The 23,148-nt window shown below is 35.6% G+C and overlaps 1 protein-coding gene across 7 annotated transcripts in view; it reads right to left on the reverse strand.

Annotated features, from left to right (window-relative positions):
• The window catches only part of SGTB (small glutamine rich tetratricopeptide repeat co-chaperone beta), a 40,150-nt gene that overhangs the window by 10,552 nt on the left and 6,450 nt on the right, over positions 1-23,148 (reverse strand). For all 7 annotated transcript variants that reach the window (XR_012504579.1, XR_012504577.1, XM_010949366.3 and 4 more), the window contains exons 3-6: positions 20,016-20,119; positions 16,902-16,971; positions 13,038-13,137; positions 955-1,059 (exon numbers count right to left, since the gene is read on the reverse strand). Coding sequence is in view for 5 of the 7 variants with exons in the window: in XM_010949366.3 (XP_010947668.1) it covers positions 955-1,059; positions 13,038-13,137; positions 16,902-16,971; positions 20,016-20,119 (379 nt within the window). In the remaining 2 variants the exon portion in view is untranslated. The remainder of the gene's footprint in view (positions 1-954; positions 1,060-13,037; positions 13,138-16,901; positions 16,972-20,015; positions 20,120-23,148) is intronic.

Here is a 23,148-nt window from a genome sequence, read left to right on the forward strand (position 1 = left end):
TGAAGTATTTCAAAAAGTAGTTACTCATGCCAAATACTAAGAGATGGAGTAGGGTAAGGGTATAGAACTGAATACTGACCCTGGGAAAATACAGACAACTGGAGACCTTGAATTGCGCTCTCAACAGAGTGATACAGACAAATGTCCTACGAGAGTGAGCTGAAGAGAGAATAAGAGACGGTGAAGGTGAGACAGCAAGGTCAGACAACTATCAGGGCCTTTGCAGAGAAACAGGAACTGGGAAATTATGTAGCTGAGTAAAAGGATGGTTCTAACCGATGATTTCTGATGATCTTTTTACAAGCAGTCATTACCATTGTTAGAGACAGAAAAAACTAATGCTGTAAAGACAAAGGAGATGATTACAAGTGTAACGTCCTGGAGAAGGTACAAAGGGATGAGCCCTAAAGCATGAGTGAGTGGGAAGGGAAGTGGTCTTACCCTTCCATTTTAACAGGAAAAAAGGCAATCTGTACAGATACAAATGCAGATAGATTGGTGGGCTTACAAGTAAGAAGAGTTACTTTTCTTCTAAACGCATTTATTTTTTCAACTGTAAAAGGTTGAGAGTCACCATGGAATGTATGGGGGAAATGTGAAGAGAAGAGTAGGTGTGAAATGGTCAACTCGGAGAGTGGGAAGGTGAATTTAGAAGGAAGTGTAGTAGGATTATCTGCCAAAATATTGAGAGTTCATTTGAGATTTGTGGCCTTGAATATGAAGTGGATCTACTCAGTATGGTTGTATGACTTTCTCCAACAACCAGCCATTCATCACACAACTAATCTTCTCTCTCAAGTTACAGAAATTGCAGTTATTTCCTCTCTCTATGTCATATTTATCTTATTAGTTTAGAGGGTACAATATTAAGCAGGAAATTCACAACCAAGCCATTAAGAACAGCATATCTGATACTATTTGATATACTGTTTTGAACATTCTCCCAGAACTTACCCCATTCTCCCATAGGCCTTGCTGTACTTGGAATCAATTGCTATTGCTTTTTCACAATCCTTTATTGCATCTGTGTAGTGACCTAATTTACTCTGAGCAGCAGCCCTAAGAGAAAAAGAAGAGATTTTTAATACAAGCAGCATTCAAGGCACTAATTTAGATTTTTCAGGTGGTAATAAAACTACATTTTCCTTGTCCCAATTTGTATATCACTCCCAGTAAATATCTAAATCAAATCAAGATAATTCTATAATCAAATGAAAAGAAAACTCAGAAACACAATTCAGAGAAAATATGCAGGCTGTTTTTCACAGTTTGCTTGGCTACAGACAAGATAAATATGAGAATCCTACAACTGATCTACCTACATACTGCTTCCTAATTCTCCCAGACAGAAAATGGAAAACACCAGGATGTTTGGGATTATGAAGGAGGAACAAAAATTAAGTGATTGCTGTGAATGGCTACTCACAGTGCTGTACTGTTATGTGATCAGTTTACTAGCAGGGTTAAGATTATCTCCAAGTCTAAGATGAAAAATGAAATTTACCTGGGTGCCCAAATCTGGCTGTAGGTAAGTATGGCAACGTATTCCATCTACTTAGCATAGAATCTCAGAGCAACTAAGGACTATTTAATTCCTTCCAAGTTATCTCTAGCAAAACTCTCCTAGAATAACTGGGACTTGACAATATAATGAAGCCACTTACTCCCCTCCATGCAACCCAGATAGTAGATAGCTCTCTGTTTCTCTGCAGTAATGCTCACCTCAACCCTCAGGGCTTTACTCAGCAAGCAGACTTACTGTTCAACATGCAAGTCCTTCAGACTAAAAATTCCCATAATGTCTCCGACCCTGCATCCACCATTTACCTCACTCCTTCTCGTCCAGACTAAGTATTTCACTTTATTCATTCAACTGATACATCTATTAAGGGCTAGCTAATGCACAGGCATTCTTCTAGATATAATGGATAGAGCAGTAATCAAAATAATATTCCTGGCCTCAATCGTGCTTAGATTCCTGGGGTGGAGGGGTAGGGGTGCAGCTGAGGGCTGCCAGACTGTAAAGAAAAGGTTGTGGTGAGTCCAGGTTTCTGTCAACCTTTCTTGAGACAGCATGACTGAGACCCTTACTTCTCTGATTAAGACTATAAAATGTGGGGAAAAAAATAAACACATAGTCTTATTTGCTTGAGTTAAAAAATGTAAATATGAAAGTATAGGATTCAACAAACCTGTTTTGGTAGTTCATGCGAAAAAGAGGTATGGGTTTATTTGACTGAATACTTGACACAAAACTAACAGGATGACAAGACTGTCCATTAAAATGACAATGAAAAGTAGAGATATAGAATGTACCACTTCCAAATAATTAGAAAGAAAAAAATGAAGTAAAAATAACAATCAATACAAAAGAAAGAAAGAGAGAAGAGAGGGAGAAGAAAACAAAATATAAGACAAAAAGTAATTCAAATATATAAGTAATCATAAAGTTGCCTAGATAAATGTCAGATTCTCAAATTGTATACATGAGATATCACCTAAAACATAATCACACACAAGCTGAAGTTAAACGGATAGAAAAAGACAATCAGGCAAACTGAAAACCAAGCAATAGAAAGCTGGTGTAGAAATATTAATATCAAGTGTAAGGCAAAGAACATTACTAAGGATAGTGAGAGTCATTATTTATTATCATCCTTTTTAGTTTAATTTTATGAAAAAGATTTACATGACTCAGAAGTCATTAAAAGCCTCACTCTCATCCTCTAGAGGATGGTTGGACAGGGGCAGATGGGACTGAAATGGGAATGACACTTCAGAAAGGATGAAAAGGTAAACCTTAAAACAGAATAAAACGGAAACAAATGAAGCTAACTGTATATCAAAAAAGAAAGAATTTACGTAACTTTCAAGTATTGTATTCTGAGTATATATCCTTGGTGAGATGCGTTCCAAGGACAAAAAAATAAATTGCAAAGAAATTCTGAAGTTTATTTAGTAGGCTTGCTAGTGGCGTAACACTGGTGTTGTAATACCAATTGACGGACAGAGCTAATGACTACACACACTGGTGTTGTTGGAAAGCAGGGCTCTCCTCTGGTAGAAGAGAGATACAAACATAAAATGGCAGAAGGTAAGGAAGATCTCTGTGACACTGGACACAAATTGAGGACTCCTCCTCCTGATGACTTTTCAAAAAATGTATTTCCTAGCTCTGTCCTCTGAAAGAACCTAGAAGCAATAACACTTCAGTAGCAATGTTCATGTCTTGCAACCAGATCTTGGTTCCTAGAAACTATTCTCCACTAAAAGAAACAGGAGCTCCTTGCAGAAATAGCTGAGCCCAGGTCTAGGGCAGAGACAGCACAAGGCAAATCTGGAATAGTTTATTGTCCCAGAAAGCAATAAAGTGTGCAAAAACAAATAAAGGTATATAAAAGGACACACAGCCAGCTTAAAGGGGCTCCCACTAGCAAAATATCATATGATTTAAGGACATAAAATAATAATTATGGTGATAACACACTGGATAGTGAAGTTTTTAAGATTCATGACTCCATACAATAAATACTCAAAAAGTTTGGGAGGACACAGGAAGAGGAAAGCAGAGAAGGGGGAGAAGGAAAGAAAATATTCTGTACAGAAATACAGAGGAAATAAATATTAAGAAAATGATAAAATTAGAAAATTACCATTTTGTAACCATCAGTGTATTAATGATTCGGGGACAGATCATTAATGGTTGATAAAACAGTGAGTAAAAGATTATTGGGGAACAGGATTATTCACATGATCTGACAGTATAGATAATTTTTTTCCTTTTTTTTAATTGAAATACAGTTGATGTACAATCTTATGTTAGTTTCAGGTAAGTTATATAGTGATTCGTTATTTACATTTGTTATGAAACGATCACCACGACAATTCTAGTATTTAACTGTCCCCATATAACGCTATTACAATATTATTAACCATATTCTTTATCCTGTATATTATGTCCTCTGGCTTATTTATTTTATAATTAGAAGTTTGCACCACTTAATCCCCTTCATCTATTTCATCCAACCCACCATGCCACTCCCTTCTGGCAAATATGCATTTGTTCTCTGTATCTATGAACCTGTTCTCATTGGGTTTATTTGTTTTGTTTTTTAGATTCCACATATAAGTGAGATCATCCAATATCTGTCTTTCTGTCTTATTTCATGAAGCATGATACCCTCTAGATCCATACATGTCACAAATGGCAAGATTTCAGGGGTTTTATGGCTGAGTAATATTCCATTATATAAATATACCACATCATTCTTATCCATTCATCTATTGACGGACACCTAGGTTGCTTCCATATCTTGGCCATTGTAAATAATGCTACAGTGAACACTGGGCTGCATATATCTCTTCAAATAACTATTTTTGTTTTCTTTGGACAAAGACTCAGAACTTAAATTACTGGACTGTATGGTAGTTTTATTTTTAATCTTTTTGAGTAACCTCCATACTGTTTTGCAAAGAATCAGCTCTTAGTTTCATTGATTTTTCTGTTTTTTTTTAGTCTTTATTTCATTAATTTCTGTTTATATCTTTATTACTTCCTTCCTTCTACTAACTTTTTGTTTTGTTTGTTCTTCTTTTTCTAGTTTCTTTACATGTAAGGTTAGATTGCTTATTTGAAGAACAACTGGAGAAATTTAATATTAATGGTAATCTTCTTACATGTGAATGGTAAGATAGTTATGCAAAGTATATCCTTATTCTTAGGAAATATAACTAAAGTATTTAGAGTCAGCAAGAAAATTGTGTCTGTGCGTGTACAAACATGTATATATGCATACACAAATAATTTGTTTCTCTAAATATATATGTCATACAAAAATTATATATACTAAATATACATTATTTGTGAATACATACATAAGCAACATGCTGCCATGTGGCTGTTTCACCACTAGAAGTCCTCAAGTAGGGGCTATTCTCCTTTCCAAAATTCACTGAATCAATTCAACTCAAAATTTTGTTGAATACCTATAATAACTAAACCCAACTCAAAACCAAATATATAGAAATGAAGAGGATACATCTTTGCCCTCTAAACATTCACTGTCTAATAGGGAAACATATATGTAAATAAATAAAAAATATTATAAGTGCAACAATGGAAATATCAAAGGAAGAGGCAACCCAGAGAAGGGGATGGTTAACCCTATGCAGAGCTGTCTAATAGAACTTCCTGTGATAGACAAGTTCTTCACCTGTGCTATCCAAAACAGCAGCCCCTAGCCACATGTGACTAAAGAGTACTTGAAATATGCTAGTGCAACTTGGGAACTGAATTTTTGTTTTATTAATTGTAATTGACTTACATTTAAACAGCCACATGTGGCTAGGAGCTACTCTACTGGGCAGCACCTCTCCATGGGGCATGGCAGGGAAGGGGAGCATAGTCAGGAGGCTGGAGAGAGAAGAAATTAAGAAAGTCTTCCTAAAAGGAGCAACACCTAACAGAATCTTGCAAGATGACTAGCAATTGACCAATTAGATAAGGGAGGAAAATATTCTAGGCAGAGGAAGGAGCACATAAAAGCATGAAGCGATGTCCCAACATGGCATTTGCAGGAAGTCAGTAAATTTCAAATTACATGTGCATAGAGAGCAGAGAGAAGAGGAATGGGGTAGGAAGAAAAGTGAGGATAATAAAGTTAAAAAGAAAGAGAGCACCTAGATTATAAAAGATCTTATGTATCATTTGGAGGAGGTTAAATTTGGTCATGTAGGTATTTGGAACTAGTGAACAGAAAGCAAGAGTTAATGATTAATTTCACATTTTAGAAAAATCCTTCTGACTGAAGTCTGGAATGAGTGCAAGTAGAAACGGGAAGCCAACTGAAGTTACTATGGTACTAGGTTAGCAAAAATTAAGAAGCTGACTAAGGAGTAGTGATAAGAATGAAGGAGAGAACAAATGAGCTATTTGGAAGATATATGGAAAAGGGAATCATAGAGGAAGACTCTCTGATCTTTAGCTTCAGATACTGATAAGACAAGGAATAAAGCAGGGAAATTCAGATCAGAAAGAAGAGTGGGCAGAAGGAAAGAGTACAACTGTGTTTCAATTGTGATGGCGTTAGCTTTAAAAGATCACAAACGGCAAGCTGGGATGAAAGGAGATTTGTGTGGCTCACAAAAGAAAGAGGAGAGGCGTCTGGATCTGTGTCTAGGAAAGGGAAGCGAAGTCAGGCTGTATTTGAATTTTCTGTGAGATGAAGCCAAACACGCCAATGTCTGAACTGAATAACAATGTGGTCTGCTCTCTCTGCCCTTGCTGTCTGGTTATCAGGGCAGAACTAATGAAATTCCAGCAGAACAAAACAGTCAGAGTCATCATGTTTGCAGACACCCTCGCTTTCTTTACTTTGTTAGAGCAAGAGCATGAATATAACTTGTGCTCTATTTTTATGAAAAATAAGGCAGAAAAAATCACAGGTACCTAACATTTCCCATATTGTATACTACGCATAAATTATAACAAAAATCTATTCCTACAACTAGGAATTACATCGTTTTTTGAAAGAAACAAAAATATTGAAAGGCTAGAACTATGCTAGGGATTTTATATACATCTCATTATTCCTCACAACTACCCTGTGAAGTGGTTAGTATTCTCTCTATTTTACCAGTGAAGAAATTGAGGCTTAAAAAGGTTGAGTGGCTTCCCAAGGTCACATAGCTACTTAGTGGCTGAACTGAGATTCAACTCCAAGTTCAACAAACCAGATTCAAATCCCAGTGAACCTAATGACTACATGCTGCTTATGGAGGTGGAGGAAAACAATGTGATCTCTGTTCCCATCCTTCTCAGAGCTCACACTGTCACTAGCATTCCTTGGTACAATGCCTTTCTGCTTCCTAATTCTGCCTTGCAAACTATGCTCTCCAACATAAATGCCTTCCCCTCTCCTCTGTTTATTCCAGCTCCACCTGTCCATCAAATCCACCTTCAGCGCAAATGCCCCACATCACATGAGAGACCTTCTGACAAATTCTCTCCATCACACTCTCTCTCTTTCCTGATATCTTTAATTCCACTTATTGCCTCAGACATTCAACCATCTGTCCATCCCCAAAACATGAGAAGACTCTGGGTAAGGTAATGTACTCAGCAATGAGGCTGCACAAAAGATACATCTGTAAGGATTTCATTTCAAATACAGGTGGTCCCTGACTTACAATGGTTTGACTTACAATTTTTAATTTATGATGGTGCGAAAGAATATTTATGCAGTAGAAACTGTATTTCAAATTATGAATTTTGATCTTTTCCTGGGCTAGTGATATATGGTATGATACTCCCTCATGATGCTGGGCAGTGGCAGCGAGCTACAGCTCCCAGTCAACCATGCGATCTTGAGAGTGAACAACCTGTACACTTACAACCATTCTGCACCCACACAACCATTCTGTTTTTCACTTTCATTACCATATTCAATGAGTTATATGAGATATTCAATACTTTATTATAAAATAGTCTTCGTGTTAGATGATTTTGCCCAACTGTGAGGCTAATGCAAGTGTTCTGAGCACATTTAAGGTAGGCTAGGGTAAGCTATGATGTTCAGTAGGTTGGGTGTATTAAATGCATTTTCAGCTTATGACATTTTCAGGTTTATGAGGATGTAACCTCATCACAGGTTGAGGGAGATCTGTACTGTTTAGGGACAGAAGTCACAGAAATAGCTAGTTCAATATGAAATGTCATTTCATATTATAAAAGACTTGGAAATGTTTTAGACCTATATTCAATCATTTGTTGTATTAAGTGTTAGAGTGTCTGATCACTTCAACATCACTGGAAATTTCTTATATTTCTTCTATAGTCTTCCAGACATCCATCAAAAACTGAACTCCTGTGAGGCACAGTGCTAGGTACCATAGGGAATATGAATAGATACAATATCCAATCTCTGTCCTCCACAGAAGAAATAAAACAAGTATGCATATAATTATAAAATAAGGCAGAACACATACAATAAACATACAAATGTTATATGTGGTGGTAAGTACTAGGAGCACAGAAGAGAAGCAAAACTAAATAAGAGATTTTCGAGGAAGAACCCAGGTTTTCAAGGAAGATCTCAGGTTTTAGGCTCTAAGCTGAGCCTAAAGCATCATTAGGATCCTAAAAGGTCAAAATAGAAATAAATGCTAGAAAAGAAAGACATGCTTAAGAAATGTACCAACTGACCACTCTACAACATATAAAAAAGTCACTTCTACGAAAAATAAACTTAGGTTCAACCTAGCAAGTTTAATATGTGACCAATATTTTGTATAGTAATAAAACTGTGCAAATGCATATCAAAAGAAAGATTGAGATCTGCTATTCTGAGCTTCCAAACCTTTGGCAGTCAGCTGGCTAAGAAAAATGGCAAGGGGTAGCTGGCAAGACTATAGACTATTGAGATACAGCCACTAGACTCTAAAACATTCCTAAAGCTTTATTCAATATTTGTATTAAATGCACAAATAAAGTTTTCTAATTATGTAATATTAAATTGCATGCTCTATTACTGAACTCCTCAGGGAAGAAGATACTATTTAATACTATTTAAATGAAAAAAAAGGAGCATAATTATTCATTTCAATTTAACAATAAACGAAAAGCAAGCATGGGTATTGCCAAAAATCTCTTCTAATACAGCACTAGTGGACATAAGACTATTACCAAACTTTAATCTCATTAAAAGTAAATGATTTATTTAGGCTCAGATTTAACATATTCATAGTTAAAAGTATATGGCTTACTGAGGTCTGTAAATATTCAATTTTCTGGTAACATTCATTATCTGCTAATAACATTTTATTACACTATTAAATGTATTTATTTCAAGATTTCATATGCTAAATTAAAGCATGCATATTCATATGATTATAGAGAATAAAATCCAAATATAAAAGCACAGCTTGGGGAATTAATTCTCCACAAATTATCTGTATTTTCTATTTTTCTGAGCTGAGACTAATAAAGAGATTTATTTGTGATAAAAGAAAATGTAGGTTTTCAATATGGCCAACTAAATTCCTTATGGATCCAACTCTTCCAAAAATAACAACTATAAATTGTGTATAAGATACAAAAACAACAACAATGATAACAACAACTAAAGGCAGCCCAGGTGCCCATGAAGAGGAAAATGGCTAAGCAGACTGTGATACATTCAAACTATGACTGAGCAGTTTAAAAAAAAAACCATGCAACAACATGGTTGAATTTCAAAACAATTACGCTAAGCCAAAAAAACTCACGCAGAAACGTACATATAGTATGATTCCTAATGTATGAAATTCTAACATCTAATTTATAGTGGAAAAACAAAACAAAACAATGCTTTTCTCTGGTGAGTGCGTTAGGCAGCTGACTGTGAAGGGGCAGGTGGAAATTCCTGGGCTGGTTGTAATTTTCACTGTCTTGATAGGGGTTTTGAGTTATATAGGTGTATGCGTTTGTCAAAACTCAGTGAACATACATACAGTTAAGATTTGTGTTTTTTACTGCAAGTAAGTTTTACCTCAAGAATTAGAAAATACTGAACTCTAGTTAATGATATGAGTACTAAAATATTTAGGGGGAAAGTGTACTGATGCCTGCAATTTACCTTGAAATGCATCAAAAATAAGATGGAATAATGAATAGAAAGGCACAGAGAGATGAATAAACGTGATACAGCAAACATACTAAAATATTAATGGTACAGCCCTGGTGTGGGTATATGCATATTCACTGTGAACTACCTTCCACTTTGAAAATTTTCATTAAAAAACGTTACGAGATCAAGAAAAGAAGAAAAATGACAGTAGATTAATCTAGAACAAGTCCTATCAGGCTAACATCATTTCCTTTCTATTTTAATAGTGTTACCACCAGACTGGTAACTCAGAGAAAAACAACTGACAACATATTTGGACCCCAATAAATTTGGATCTCTTTTCATATGCTGATTAAGGCAATAAAAACCCAGACTGCATAAATAATAATAATAATAATAATAGCTATTGTTGTGTACACTCTTTACTAGACACTTTCCTAGCACTTAATATGTATTAACTATTTGATTTCTACAACAATCCTATGAGATAAGTACTATTATCCACATTTTACTAATGGGGGAAACTAAGATATGTTAGGATAATTTGCTCAAGGTCACACAGGTCTAAGTGAAAGAGTCAGAAATCAGAATCCAAAGAGCCTGGGTCAGAACCCCTGCTCTTCACCATTTCCCCATGACTGCTGCCTTAGTTGACTTCATAACACTGACACAATGTAACATATGGTACTCTTCTCAAGTTTGTGGAGAACATGAAACTAGGAGCCAAAGCAAATATATTACTTTACAAATTATTCCAAACAACTAAGGGACAAATGAATAAAAGACTGTAACAAGATACAATTCTATAGGGATAAAATGTAAGACCCTGCATTTGAGTCCAGACAACCCACTTTACCTCCTGTGACAACACTGCTACACAGCAGGTGTTGGGCAAGAACCTGTCAAATGAATATATGACTGAGTGACAGGATGGACAGAGTGTGTGAAAAAGAAGGGCAGGCTTTAATAAACTGAAAGTAAAATATAAATTTAATAAATAATGCTACAAAACACTAAGCTATAATTGACACAACACTGTAAACTGACTATACTTCAATAAAAAAAAAAAAAACCCACTAATCTAGAGGTAGATGTTATCTAGAGGTAGGTTAAATGAGCACACCACAAGACTGCTCTACTCAGACCAAGGCCAGATACGCCATGCTAACTTATGGGAGCTACACAGTAATGGATACAGGTGAACTGGAACAAGTGTAGAGCACAAGCGCAAGATTTAAAGCTGAACTATGTAAGGTATAATTGGAGAAGCTGTGAATACTTAATGCAGAGAAAAGAACTCAAATAAGCGAAGTAGCACACTTCAAACTGTAAGGTTTTGTCATGAAAAAGAAGAATCATACTTACTCTGTAATTGCTCTTAAGAATAAAAATAAAGTCAACTGAGAGAAGCTACAGAAGCTACAGGGAAACAAATTCAATGTCAACATAAGGAGGACTTTTCTAACAGATATAACCACAAAAGAAAAGGTGGGGAGAAGGAACTATCTCAGAAGCATATGAACATACCTTAAAAAACTAAATGAAAGATTGGACCAAATTAACTTAAAGATCTCTTTCAAATCTAAGAACTTACTATATAATAAAATATAATCTTTATAAATCTGTCATAAAAAGCATCAGATTGATTAAAATAGTCACACCAGCGACCAAAATAGACAAGATGATAAAATTTAAATGTAAAGGAAAAATAAGAAAACAGAAGTTATTTGCCAAGTCTATAAATGGGGAGAGCTTTCAGCCTAAAAACCCTGTAATAAAATTCAAAAGAAAAGGAAAACAAATTTGTCTACACATGTACTGAAAACTTTTACATAAGAAAACATTAAAAGTCAAACAATAAGCTCTGTGATGAGAACAGAGAGATCCCATCGTTAATATAGAGCTCTGCTGTCCAATGCAGTGGCCACAAGCCACACGTGGCTATTCAAATTTAAATTAATCTATGTAAATTGACCTTAAATTAATTAAACATTAAAAATTGAGTTTCCCCATTGCATGAGCCACATTTCAAGCGCACAATAGCCACTGTGGTTAGCGGCTACTGTATCGGACAATATAGATGTAGAACATGTCAATCACTGCAGAAAGTTCTATTGGAACTTTAATATTTAAAAAGAGAATAATTTAGCGCAGGGAGTTCATTACATAGCTGATAGAAGAGCTGAGATGCCAAACAGGGGGCTGTGCAGCAGTCCAGAGATTAGCAAGAGCAGGAAGCCATTACCATCCCTAAGATGGGACAGAGTGCAGAGCCCAAAACCCCACATTGCCTGGCAAAAGCTGGGACAACAGCAGGTGTCTGGGGTGGGAGCTGGAGATAAGGAAGAGAAGCAGTCCCTGCTGGATTAATACTCGGATGTAAAAAGAGGGGAAGAAATACCCAACTTCTCCCTTCCTTCTGCCCTATAATCTCCTGCCAGCACCTCCTTTGGCTGAATACAGAGAAAAATCCCAGGTGACAAAGGATCCTGGGAAATGCAGCCTATAGGAGTCAGACCCTGGGGCACAACAGGGAAGAAAAGAAATAAGTCTGAGGTCAAATAGGCTGAGGGCTGGGATAGGTACAAACAGATAATCTAAAGAAAAAAACCACAAATGGCTAATATTTGAAAAATGCCCAACCTCATAGTAATTAAATGTAAATCAGAAAAATTACTATCAAAATAAGACTAATATTAAATTAACAATAATAAATAATAACTCAAGTACTTGGCACTGAGAAGATGTGGTAAAAACAAATATACTCATATATGCTTGGGAGGAAACTAGTTTTCAAAATATTTTCAAAGCAGTTGGAACAATTTTGAAATTAGCATCAACAAATTTTTTAAATTATTTATACTGTTAGACCAATTAAGTGCATTTCCAAGGATAGATCCAAAGTCTAGAAAAACTTGAGTCCAGAAAATCATTTTAGAAACAGAGAAGTTCATTGCAGCTTTATAATATTGGAAAAAAAAAAAGGCAACCTCAATGTCCACCAGTAGGTCAAGAGTTAAGCAAATTAAGATACATCTATCCATTTATTAAAAAATAGTACTGCTTTCCAGCTGTAATGATAGGTGCTAGAAAGACAAAAAAGATTAAGAGGTGATAACAGACTAATTTACACCATTTAAATAATGTTTAAGACGGATTTCAGTAAAATAAGGACATGTTTATGATATTCCTAGTGAAAAAAGATTAATCTGAAATTAATTACAGTTACATTAAATAAAAGATGCCAAAAAGGTTATTAGTAACAGTGGCTGCCTCTAACTGGTAAGTTTACGGGTTTATTTTTTTCCTTCTTTCTACTTTTCCAAACTTTCAAAATTTCCTAAATAAAAAAACAAATTTTACAGTTCTCCTTCAGAGCTATTAGTGCAAATGTTTAAGAACTATAAATCTGTCACAATACTGCCAGTTTACCTGTTACAATAATAAACTGCATTATTTGGATCCAGTTCTATTGCCTGTGTGTAACAATCCACTGCAGCAGCATAATTTTCTTCTTTCATGTGGTTATTGCCTAAAAAAGAAGTAATCAATAGGCACAGTAGGTATAATATACAGAAAAAATATAAGGTCTGAAAGATAAATTTTAATCATAGAAACCACAATAACATGAAGGTCAGCAACAAGAGTTTTCAGTCACACTGGAAATAAATTCTTTGGGTTTTTTTGGGGGGGGGATAGGTAATTAGGTTTATTTATTTATTTAATTTAAATTTTCTTTTCTTTAACAGAGGTACTGGGGATTGAACCCAGGACCTCATGCATGCTAAGCACTCACTCTACCACTGAGTTATACTCTCCCCTCCCCACACTGGAGATAAATTTTATATGTACTATAGAGTTGATACTCCTTAGCCTTCAGTGTGCTTGAATTATTTTAACAGTGCAGTCTTTAAAAATTAATGTTTATGTATCTTATAAAACCAGACTTCAATAAGTGAGTAAATGCAACAATGGTGATGATCTCATAGCAAAATCTAATCTCTTCTTACCTTCCTTATCAGCATCTCTCTTTCCTTTTAGAGCTGCCCCATCCTGTTCCAAATGGAACACCCCCCTCAATCACCATCTCAGTCTGGACCTGGTCCTCCCTGTCAAAATGTATACCTGCTGACAACCAAGCCCTCAGGACATGCTGAGTGGTTAAGCCAGTAAAGCTAATCATGTTAATATGTTATCAGCAGATAATATATTTATGTGCTATCCCTTCTGGAGACAGGTTCTTTTTAAAGGGGGATTATTGGAGATTAATTTCTAGAAAGAATTTCAGATAACCACAGCTAGCCCACAGGGTACTGATCTTCAGGAAGGGCATCTGCAGATACATCTGGCAATATTCAGCTATGTTAACAACTGGTCAGCTAGATAAGGGATTTCCTGTAGTTATCATTTCTATTCCAGTAAACAGAAAAAAGTGTCATGCTTACTTCTAAGAACCAATGGTCAAAATTGAAATTTTTAAAACACTGGAATTAGGAGGAAGGATTTATATCACAAAAGCCTCTATCATTCCTTCCAGCTTTCTCTAAACCAGAAGCTCTCCTATTAGCCTTGTTTTTTTAATAGATCATTAGTTACTTAATGAGAGAAGAAGAGTGTAAATTTGCAGAGAACAGGAACAGGAAGGTTAAAGGAAAGACAGGTAGATGAAAGCACTTAACATTATACGAAAGTTACTGCAAATAAGGACGCAGAAATGAGTATAAAGAGTGCTTGCTAAATGAAAATAAAAAGTGATTTCTACCCGGTTTCTTTCAGGAATGATAAAAAATGTTCTGTACTTGTGGTGATGGCTACATAACTCTGTGAATATACTAGAAATCAATTAATTCGTACATGTCAAAGGAGTAAATCACATGGTATGTCAATTACAGCTCAATGAAGCTGTTTTTTAAAAGTTAAAACATTAATTTAGATCCCCAACCCCAAAAAGAAATAGATATAACGCCTCTAAGGAAGCTAAAAGGATTACATAATTTTTATGACTTGAGCAAGAAATTACATTAGCCTCGGTACTTAAATAGATTTGCTTCTTCCTTGTAAAAAATTTAAATTTTGGGGGTTATTCTCTTGTTGCTGTTGAGTCTTTTTATCTTGGGATGGCATCTCAGGAGGACGAGGAGGAGTAAAATCTGTTGTATGTCTTTTCCTGTAAACCACATCAAATGTATAGATACTATAATATATATAGTATGTATATATACATATGCATATTGATACATATTAATGATAAAAAGCTTCAAGTGACAAAATATTCAATATACAAAAGCTCCGGACACAGATATTTGTGAAGATAAATATAACTAAGCAGTGCAGAGCACTTTACAGTTATACACAGTACTCACCTGTCTCCTTTAATTAGCAAGATAACCCTATGAGACATGCCTGCACTTCTGTGACATGTCAGGGAATGACAGCAATGAATCCTTCTTGGTTTTGTCTGATCTTATTGCAGCACTTCAGAAGCAAAGAACACAAAAATATTGTGTGTACCAGAAAGTACTAGCTGGCTGGAAGCCTTAATTGACGCAGGTAAGTATAACATGCAGCCTGGAATAATCCTGTGCTTGACAGTCTACCCGGCCATCTGTTTTCACATGAACAGCACACCTGTTTAAATCTCAACTACTTTAACTTTATGTGTAACATGTCTTAGATGTGACATGTCTTAGTGAAAACAAAGAATAAGAGCTTTTGGTTAAAGGCAAAAGCAGTAAGGAATTCAGTCTACTCATGCTGCCACAGTAAAGGAGTCTCATTCTGCACCTTCCAACCCTAGATTTACTAACGTTCATTTCATCAAAACAAACTCTACAGGGAATGCAGTCTCCCAGTGTTCTGCCATGCAGAGGGAGTAAACATGAAAGGCAAAAAGAAAATTTCAATTTGCCGTTTAGGATCAGAGCTAAAGCAAGAGAGCTGCAAAAGCGAAATGGTAGTGGAGCATCTGACGCATCACTGAGGATTTCACCCACTGCAGAAATCTGAGTGGAAGGGAGAAAAATCAATTCAATTGTTTCCACTACAAACTACTATATGAAAAATGCATATGTCTCTGGATAGTTTAAATCCAAATTCTTCAGGGAATACTATAACTCAAATGACAATGAGGATCTGGTTGTTACTTTACTTTGCATGAAATTTATGAAAGTCATAATTGTAAAATTTTAAGTCATTGTAGTGATATCATTTCTTAGAGGAAATAAACAATTGAAAACTGAAGCCAGTCTGTCTGTTGGAAACACAGCACCTTCTAATGTAATCCAAAGAAGATAATCACCCCAGAGTGAAAATAAATAATGACAAAGACTAAGACAACGTTACTTAGAATTACAACATTATTTGTCTAGGTAAGAAAATCATGGTCTCAGTACTGTGGAACACTACACAGCCATTAAAAGCAGTGATACAGTGAACATTTATAGACCTAATAGAGAGGACCAGCCTCAAGGAATAGGAAAAGTATACTCTTTCGATATCTACCTTTTTAGACAACAAATGATTTTTTTTAACTCAACTGCCTTCTTCAAGGTATGCACTAAAGAAAAGGCTAGAAAATGGTTGTGAACCATTTTTGTATAGCTTCTGAATATCACATATTCCCTAATAACTCTCTGCCTATAAGACAGGGTATTTGTCGGTCCTCATTCACTGCTAACGATCAGGACTCTGCCTACAGTTTCTTAGTACAAATCTCGTAGGCCTGACCTGGCTTGCCTCTATAGCTTAACATAACTGACACGATGGAAAACCTGAATACAGATCCTCAATGGTCTCATTTATTAAAACCAAGTAGGCTTCAATAACCACTGTTAGAAAATTTAATAACTTAGTCATCAAACGTGCTGGCTAATAAACACTTAAGTCAAGTGCCATACACATACATTAACAAATTTCAAAAAACTCAAAAACACTAAATACACAAAAGTTAAAATAATACTGAAAATCATTTTCATGTCTTTAATTAAACATAAAGAATCTAGGATCCTAGAGTACACACAGCAAACACAATCACCTTTTCAGATACCCGTTTCATTAGTTTTACTCACAACAGATCTGCTCCTCTTGAAGCAAGCCATACCTATACTGTCCCCAAGCCATTTCTATATTTCCAGGCTTCTTCCTTATCACATTCATTTCTGCTTCACAAATGCCACGTGGACTTATGACAATCCAGTCTTGGCAGTGTAAACCAGAATCTTATTAGTTGACAGAGTCACTTTCTCCAGAGTTACAGTAAGTTTTACTAAATAAGTAATTTTTCCATGAAATATTCACCTTCATCTTTTAATTGGTCAGCTTTTCCCACATCTTCAGGCACCGAGTTTGAAAGGGGCAGAATGTCATTCTGAAATTAAATAAAATACAAAGTACTTCCATTTAGATACATAAAGAGTCATCCCAGAGAACATTAAATAATCATGACTTGCCCATCACTATAGCAAATCACCCGTAATTCCATGCCATGAAATCAAGTATCTAAATAATAATGTTAGCAAGAAAAAGGGGGGAAGTCCTCTCATCTACTTTTATTAGAAGAGTGACTATGTGGAAATTTTCTAGAAAAAAATGGGCAACTGTGAATCAAAACCTTTTTTATTTGCTTTCCCCATACCAAGAAATCCTACTTCATAAGTAAAACATGGAATCAGTATATAAAGAATGGTAATAGAAACATGTTCAAGGGATTGTTTATATTAGTGATAATTTCCAAACATAGTGTTAATATCCTAAGAGATAGTCTACTAAGTCAAATTCACAGGTACCAAAAAAAGCATTTATAATATGATCCTATTATGTAAATATGTGCACACATACATACACATGCACACAGGCTGAAAATCAAAGACGGGAAACGTATACAAAAAAGGTTAACAGTAGAAATATTTGGAAGTAGGATTTTCAGTCTCTTCTTTCTCTCAGTCCATATTGTCCAAATTATTTAAAACGATGGACATATATTTATTTCCCCATAAGACAAAGAAAAATGTATAACACTCCTGTTCTTAGCACCTACTATCATCCTCAAACCTGTTTTGCAATAATAAGGTTCAAACTAAAGGTATCTAGGGAAGCTAAATAAAAATCTAGAAATGTCCTGAGTGGCACTGAGAACACAATGTATTTTTCCAATTTGAAAGATTCTTTTTAAAATGGCGTTGTTCTTAAACTTGACTTTAAAGTTCATAAATGTTTATAATTTTCAAGAAAGCATGATTTGTAACCAATATACCTATGTACCATATTTAAAATATATCCACCATTACCTTTGTCTTGAGTAAAATTTCAATAAACTTGATAGCGCTAACGCTGGAAATACACTGTGCTAGTTATACATAAATATTCACAAGTACAAGATCACTGATAAAGTATATGAGTTGTTCCTACTTTAAAAAAGTCTTTACCAACCATAAAGTATTAGAATAAAACTGTATAGAATCAAAATGAGAACCTTAATAAGCAGAGGTCACTACTTAAAACTGACTGTGTTGTCACTCAGGATGTAAGTGTAGTTCAAAGACATATTACTGCCCTGCAGTACTTGCTTCCAGGGTTCCATCTATTTCAAATCTTTTAACAAGCCTAGACAGTTTATGCATGAAAAAAGTGACTTTTGGAGGTCAGAAAAATGGCATATTGAAAAATGAATTATAATTCATTCTGTCTTTTACATCCTTCTGAATTATTTTAATGAAATTGCCACAGTTTTACAACTTTGAAATTTAATTCTCATATTCACTGAACACCTCTTTGAGCAGCCCATGACGTGAGGACAAGTGTTTGCCACTTTATATAAAAGGAAGGAATCCATTTAGCATATAAACTTAATTGGGGGGGGGCGGGGACAGAAAAAACAGTATCCCAGAAATAAACTGCCCAATATAACAACCCAATACAACTGGTAAGGCAATAACTTCTTTAGTTGTAATAGTTGTGATACTGCTTCAACCAAGTTTTAGACTTTCTCCGCCATAATCTGCTAACAAACATATGTCATGAAGCCATAGCTGTTAAGGACTATTGAAGGATTGACACCACAAATACAACTAGGTAGATATACTACGGAGCCAGTCTTAAGAAACTATATTTTAGATACAATTAAATACAATCAGAAAGAAATGACCGGAAAAAAAAAAAGGAGCTCTATTCAAACCGAGTATAACAGTCAATAAGTCAATCTGAGCTTTGAGGGGAGGAAAAAAAAAGTGACAATCTCTGCAGTAGTAGGTCAGTGGTGACAGGCGACATAGTGAGCAAATCCAAGTGCTGTCCCAAGCACAGGGGTCTCGGGCATCAAGGAGTAAAGAAGGTCGGCTTTGGCCATAGCCATGACCATGAGTCCCCTGAAATAGGACTCCCTAAGGAGGCCACAAGCTGGGACAATGAAATAACCACAGAAACCAAAGAGAAGAAAAAGGGATTCCCTGATAAGGAACACGGAGACATGCCACTGTCTCCTTACATCTTGTTGCAAACATACACTTCATCTGTCTATTCGATGAGTTCAAGTACAACTGCATTATCTTTTTTCCCAGTATGAAAAGAGGGAGCAAGCAGTTTACTGCCAAATTACCATCTCCGTTGCAACTCTAAGAACCTCTTCCCAACGAGTTCTAGAAACAGTCATGGCAGCACTCTTGGCAATGTCCCTGCCAGGCTGAAGGACACCCTGCCTGTTGCAGCTCCTCTCCTGAGCTCCTCATTCTGTACTGAAGCATGAATACAGAGCTAGAATAATCAAAGAAGTTCACGTGGCACCAAAATGTAATGAAAACCCACATGGGAGGTCCCCCTGAGGCCCTAAACTCACTAGCCTTAAAATTTTTCAGTCTTACAGTCCATATTTCCTGAAAAGGCCAGAAACCAGAGATCATGTAGGCAGTGGTCGGCAACAGGGATCAGAACACTTGGGTTTCAGTCTTGATTTTGCACATTGACCCTGAACCTTTCCATGTTTTAAAGATCCCCATCAGTGGCCAAACTTGATAAAATCTGTTTCTAACTGATGACTCAAATCCTGATGAATCTTTTTCTATATGGTTTCCTCCTAAACATTAAAACTTCTGTTTTCTATGTCATGTTTGAGGGGAATATTAATTCAGATCTAAGAAACCTAAAAACACCCAGATAATATAAAGAACTTAAAAAGTCAACTAAGACATACTAAATATAAGAGGGTGAAAGGATGAGAAGAGTTACTAACATGAAAATTTAAGCATATTAGAAGTTATATTTTAGGTTCCAAATAATATCCATGTGGGCAAACTATCTTATACCCAAGAAGAAGTTAGTTACTTATAGGCCTGGTCCCTCAAATACTAACAATCCAACATAATACTGCAGTTTTACTTAGATAATCAGATGATAAATGAGAGAACAATGACAGCTTACCTTACAGAAGGAATTTGTGAACATTTCTGTCAAAGGCTGTGAAACTGCTAGATGTGTATCTTCTGAGCTGATTTTAAAAACTGTCTCCAAGCACTGGATTGCAACTTGAAATAAATTTTAATAGTGAAAAAAAAATTAGCAACCTAAAAAAGAAACAACCTTTTTTTTTTTCCTGGTAGAACTCTGTACTGTGCAATCTGTGGTAATTCAGCATTTATGATCACAGAACATAAGGAAAACTAAACGGTTCAGCTGCAGAGATTTCTGTTTATAGACCAGCTATTGAGGGAAGAGAGCTTGGTTTCTTATTCCTCACTTAAAGAAAAACGTTACCTAAAATACAACTTCTCAATTTATGGATTACATCATATTCTTGTTAAAGGAACTCATTAACACCACATTCCCCATTACCAATATCTGATTAACCACCAATGTCCTAACGTCTTGAATTAAAATTTTTACAATTATCTTTTTTTAATGTGGGAAGTAGAATTCTCAACCTGATTAAGAATAGTAAGAGAAACAATCTTGGCACATAGGAAGCACTAAATATTAATCCTGGTGTACTTAATTAAGTGACAATAGGTTGGCTTTTAAAAATTCCTTCATGCATGCAAATTTATCAAGTACCTACTATGTACAAGATGCTGTTCTAAGGTGGTAGAGCTACAACAGTTAACCTAACACAAAAATCAGGATCCACATGATAAAACTTACACTTCATAGGAGGCAGACAAACACAGTAAGTAAAATCCATGGCATGTTAAGTGGTGACACATGCCTCATCTACATTTGGTGTAGGACAAGATAACCAGTATGGCTTGGATACAGACCAGGTAGAAAGACGTGCCTCACTGGATGATAAGGCATCTTGAATACGGTTTTTAAAGGATGTGGACTTCATGCTCTGGGCCAATGGAGGGCCATTAAAGATTTTCATGAAGAAGAACATAACTGGATTTGTCTCTAGATCTACAAGTCTGGTAAGAATGTTGAGAACGGATTACAGAGGGAAGCTGAAGAAGAAAATGGAAGCAAAAAACCAAGTGGGTTCCTACTTCAATGACCTAAACAGACAAGGAGCCTAAACTAGGGCAGGAGCAGTGAATAAAGCATATCCTGTCCTTTCTGCAAGTATTCAGTGAGGGGAAGGGAGGCAGATTCTTATCCTGGGAATGCTCTCCTTTGAAAAGGAATTCTCTCCTGGCTCAACAAGATGAGAATGTAGCCAAAATATCCAGTGTACTTCCAGACAGTGTGGAATAGATTCACTTACATTTGTATATGACTTTTTTAAAAAATTCGGTTTACTTAAACCAAAACCAAAAACAGTTTACCCATTTCTCCCATCTCTCACCCCCTGCTTCTGGCAACCACCAATCTGTTGTTTGTATCTATGAGCTTGGTTTTATGATTATTTATGTATTTATTTTTTAGAGTCTACATATCTATGAGCTTGGTTTTATGATTATTTATGTATTTATTTTTTAGAGTCTACATATAAGAGAGATCATAGGGTATTTGTCTAACTCTTACTTACAGATTCACGTACATTTGTGTATGACTTTTAAAAGATATATTATGTATTCACTGTTGTTCTGAGAAAATAAAAAGAAACATTATTACTTTCACTAATCACAGAACAATGTTCCTTAGAAAAGACACTGAATAAGCAACTAAGTTGGCAACTACCAAAAGTCAAAAATGTCTTTTCGATAGAAAATAATCCACTGTTTACCCATCCTTCATTCTCTCCCTTTCTATCCCTACACCAAGTAGGCGTTCTTGTACTTACACTAAAAACACTGGGCCACAAGAAAATAGGATGAGAGCCTATTTTCTTGTGGCCATGAAGACAATTGATTAAAAACAATTAATGTATGTATGTATGTATGTATGTATGTATGTATGTATGTATGTATACGTATCTATTTATTCTGGATCAGCATCTTTCCTCCCTGATCAGATCCGTCATTTCATATTTCTATTTTTGTACGTATCATATACACTATATTATATGCACTTAAATGTCTGTCTCTCATATTAGACTGTCTCCTTGAGGATAAGACTGGCATCTTATTCATCTTTGACTTTAATAGAATCTGACAAATAGTAGATGCTCAGTACATCCTACTTCTTTGTTTACAGTGGAAGTAATGGTTTAATTTCTGAGGAAATAAAAGTGATAAAATCTGTGGAAAAGAGCACTTCCCCCCACCCCAAAATATTAATTAATAGCCTTGTTAAAGATGGATGGAACTCCACCAAAGCTTTAACCAGAACCAGAATATGAAACTTCAGAGCTACACGCTGACAGGTGAAAAGTCCTTGAGGGGACTCGGGGGGATTTTTGCGTGCTATTTTGTCAGGGTAATCCAGTCCAACTCCTTTATCTCTGCTGCCACTAACCTGAGAACACAGATCTGGCACATTCTAGACACAATCAAGTATCACTAAAGGAGGTAACTGTTTTTTGTTTTGTTTTGTTTTAAACACAATTGTTTTTAAACCACTTTACTGAAGTATGATGACATGCAAGAATCTGCACATATTTAATGGACACAACTCGATGAGCTTGCAGATACACACACACCCATGAAACCGTCACCACCATCAAGGCCATGGACACAGACATACCCATCAGCTCCCAACACTTCCTCTTGTCCCCTCTAATGCTGTGTGTGTGTGTGTGTGTTAAGAATACCTGACGTAAGATTACCCCATTATCAGAGTTTAAGTATACAATCCAGTTAGCTATAGAACACTATGCTGTATAGTAGGTCTCTAGAACTTATTTATTTTACGTTACTGAAACTTTGAACCCTTTGACCATTACCTCCCATTTCCTCCTACCCTCGCCTGTATCAACAACCATTCTACTCTCTGCTTCTACGCATTTGACTATTTTAGATTCCTCATTAAGTAAACACCATTGTTTTGGTAAGTGAACTTGCTGCCAAACTGTTCAGTGTTCAACATTAACACTTACTTAGAGAGACATATGGTTTACTGAAAAAACCACCACAGCCTTGGAACTCAGGACTATCTCATTATCATTACTAATCGAGAGGAAAAAAAAAACAAATAACCTCGGTATTATAATTTATCTTGCTTTTACCTCAAGATTCTCACT

This window comes from Camelus bactrianus, chromosome 3 (assembly GCF_048773025.1).
Source record: "Camelus bactrianus isolate YW-2024 breed Bactrian camel chromosome 3, ASM4877302v1, whole genome shotgun sequence".
NCBI classification, from domain to species: domain Eukaryota; kingdom Metazoa; phylum Chordata; class Mammalia; order Artiodactyla; family Camelidae; genus Camelus; species Camelus bactrianus.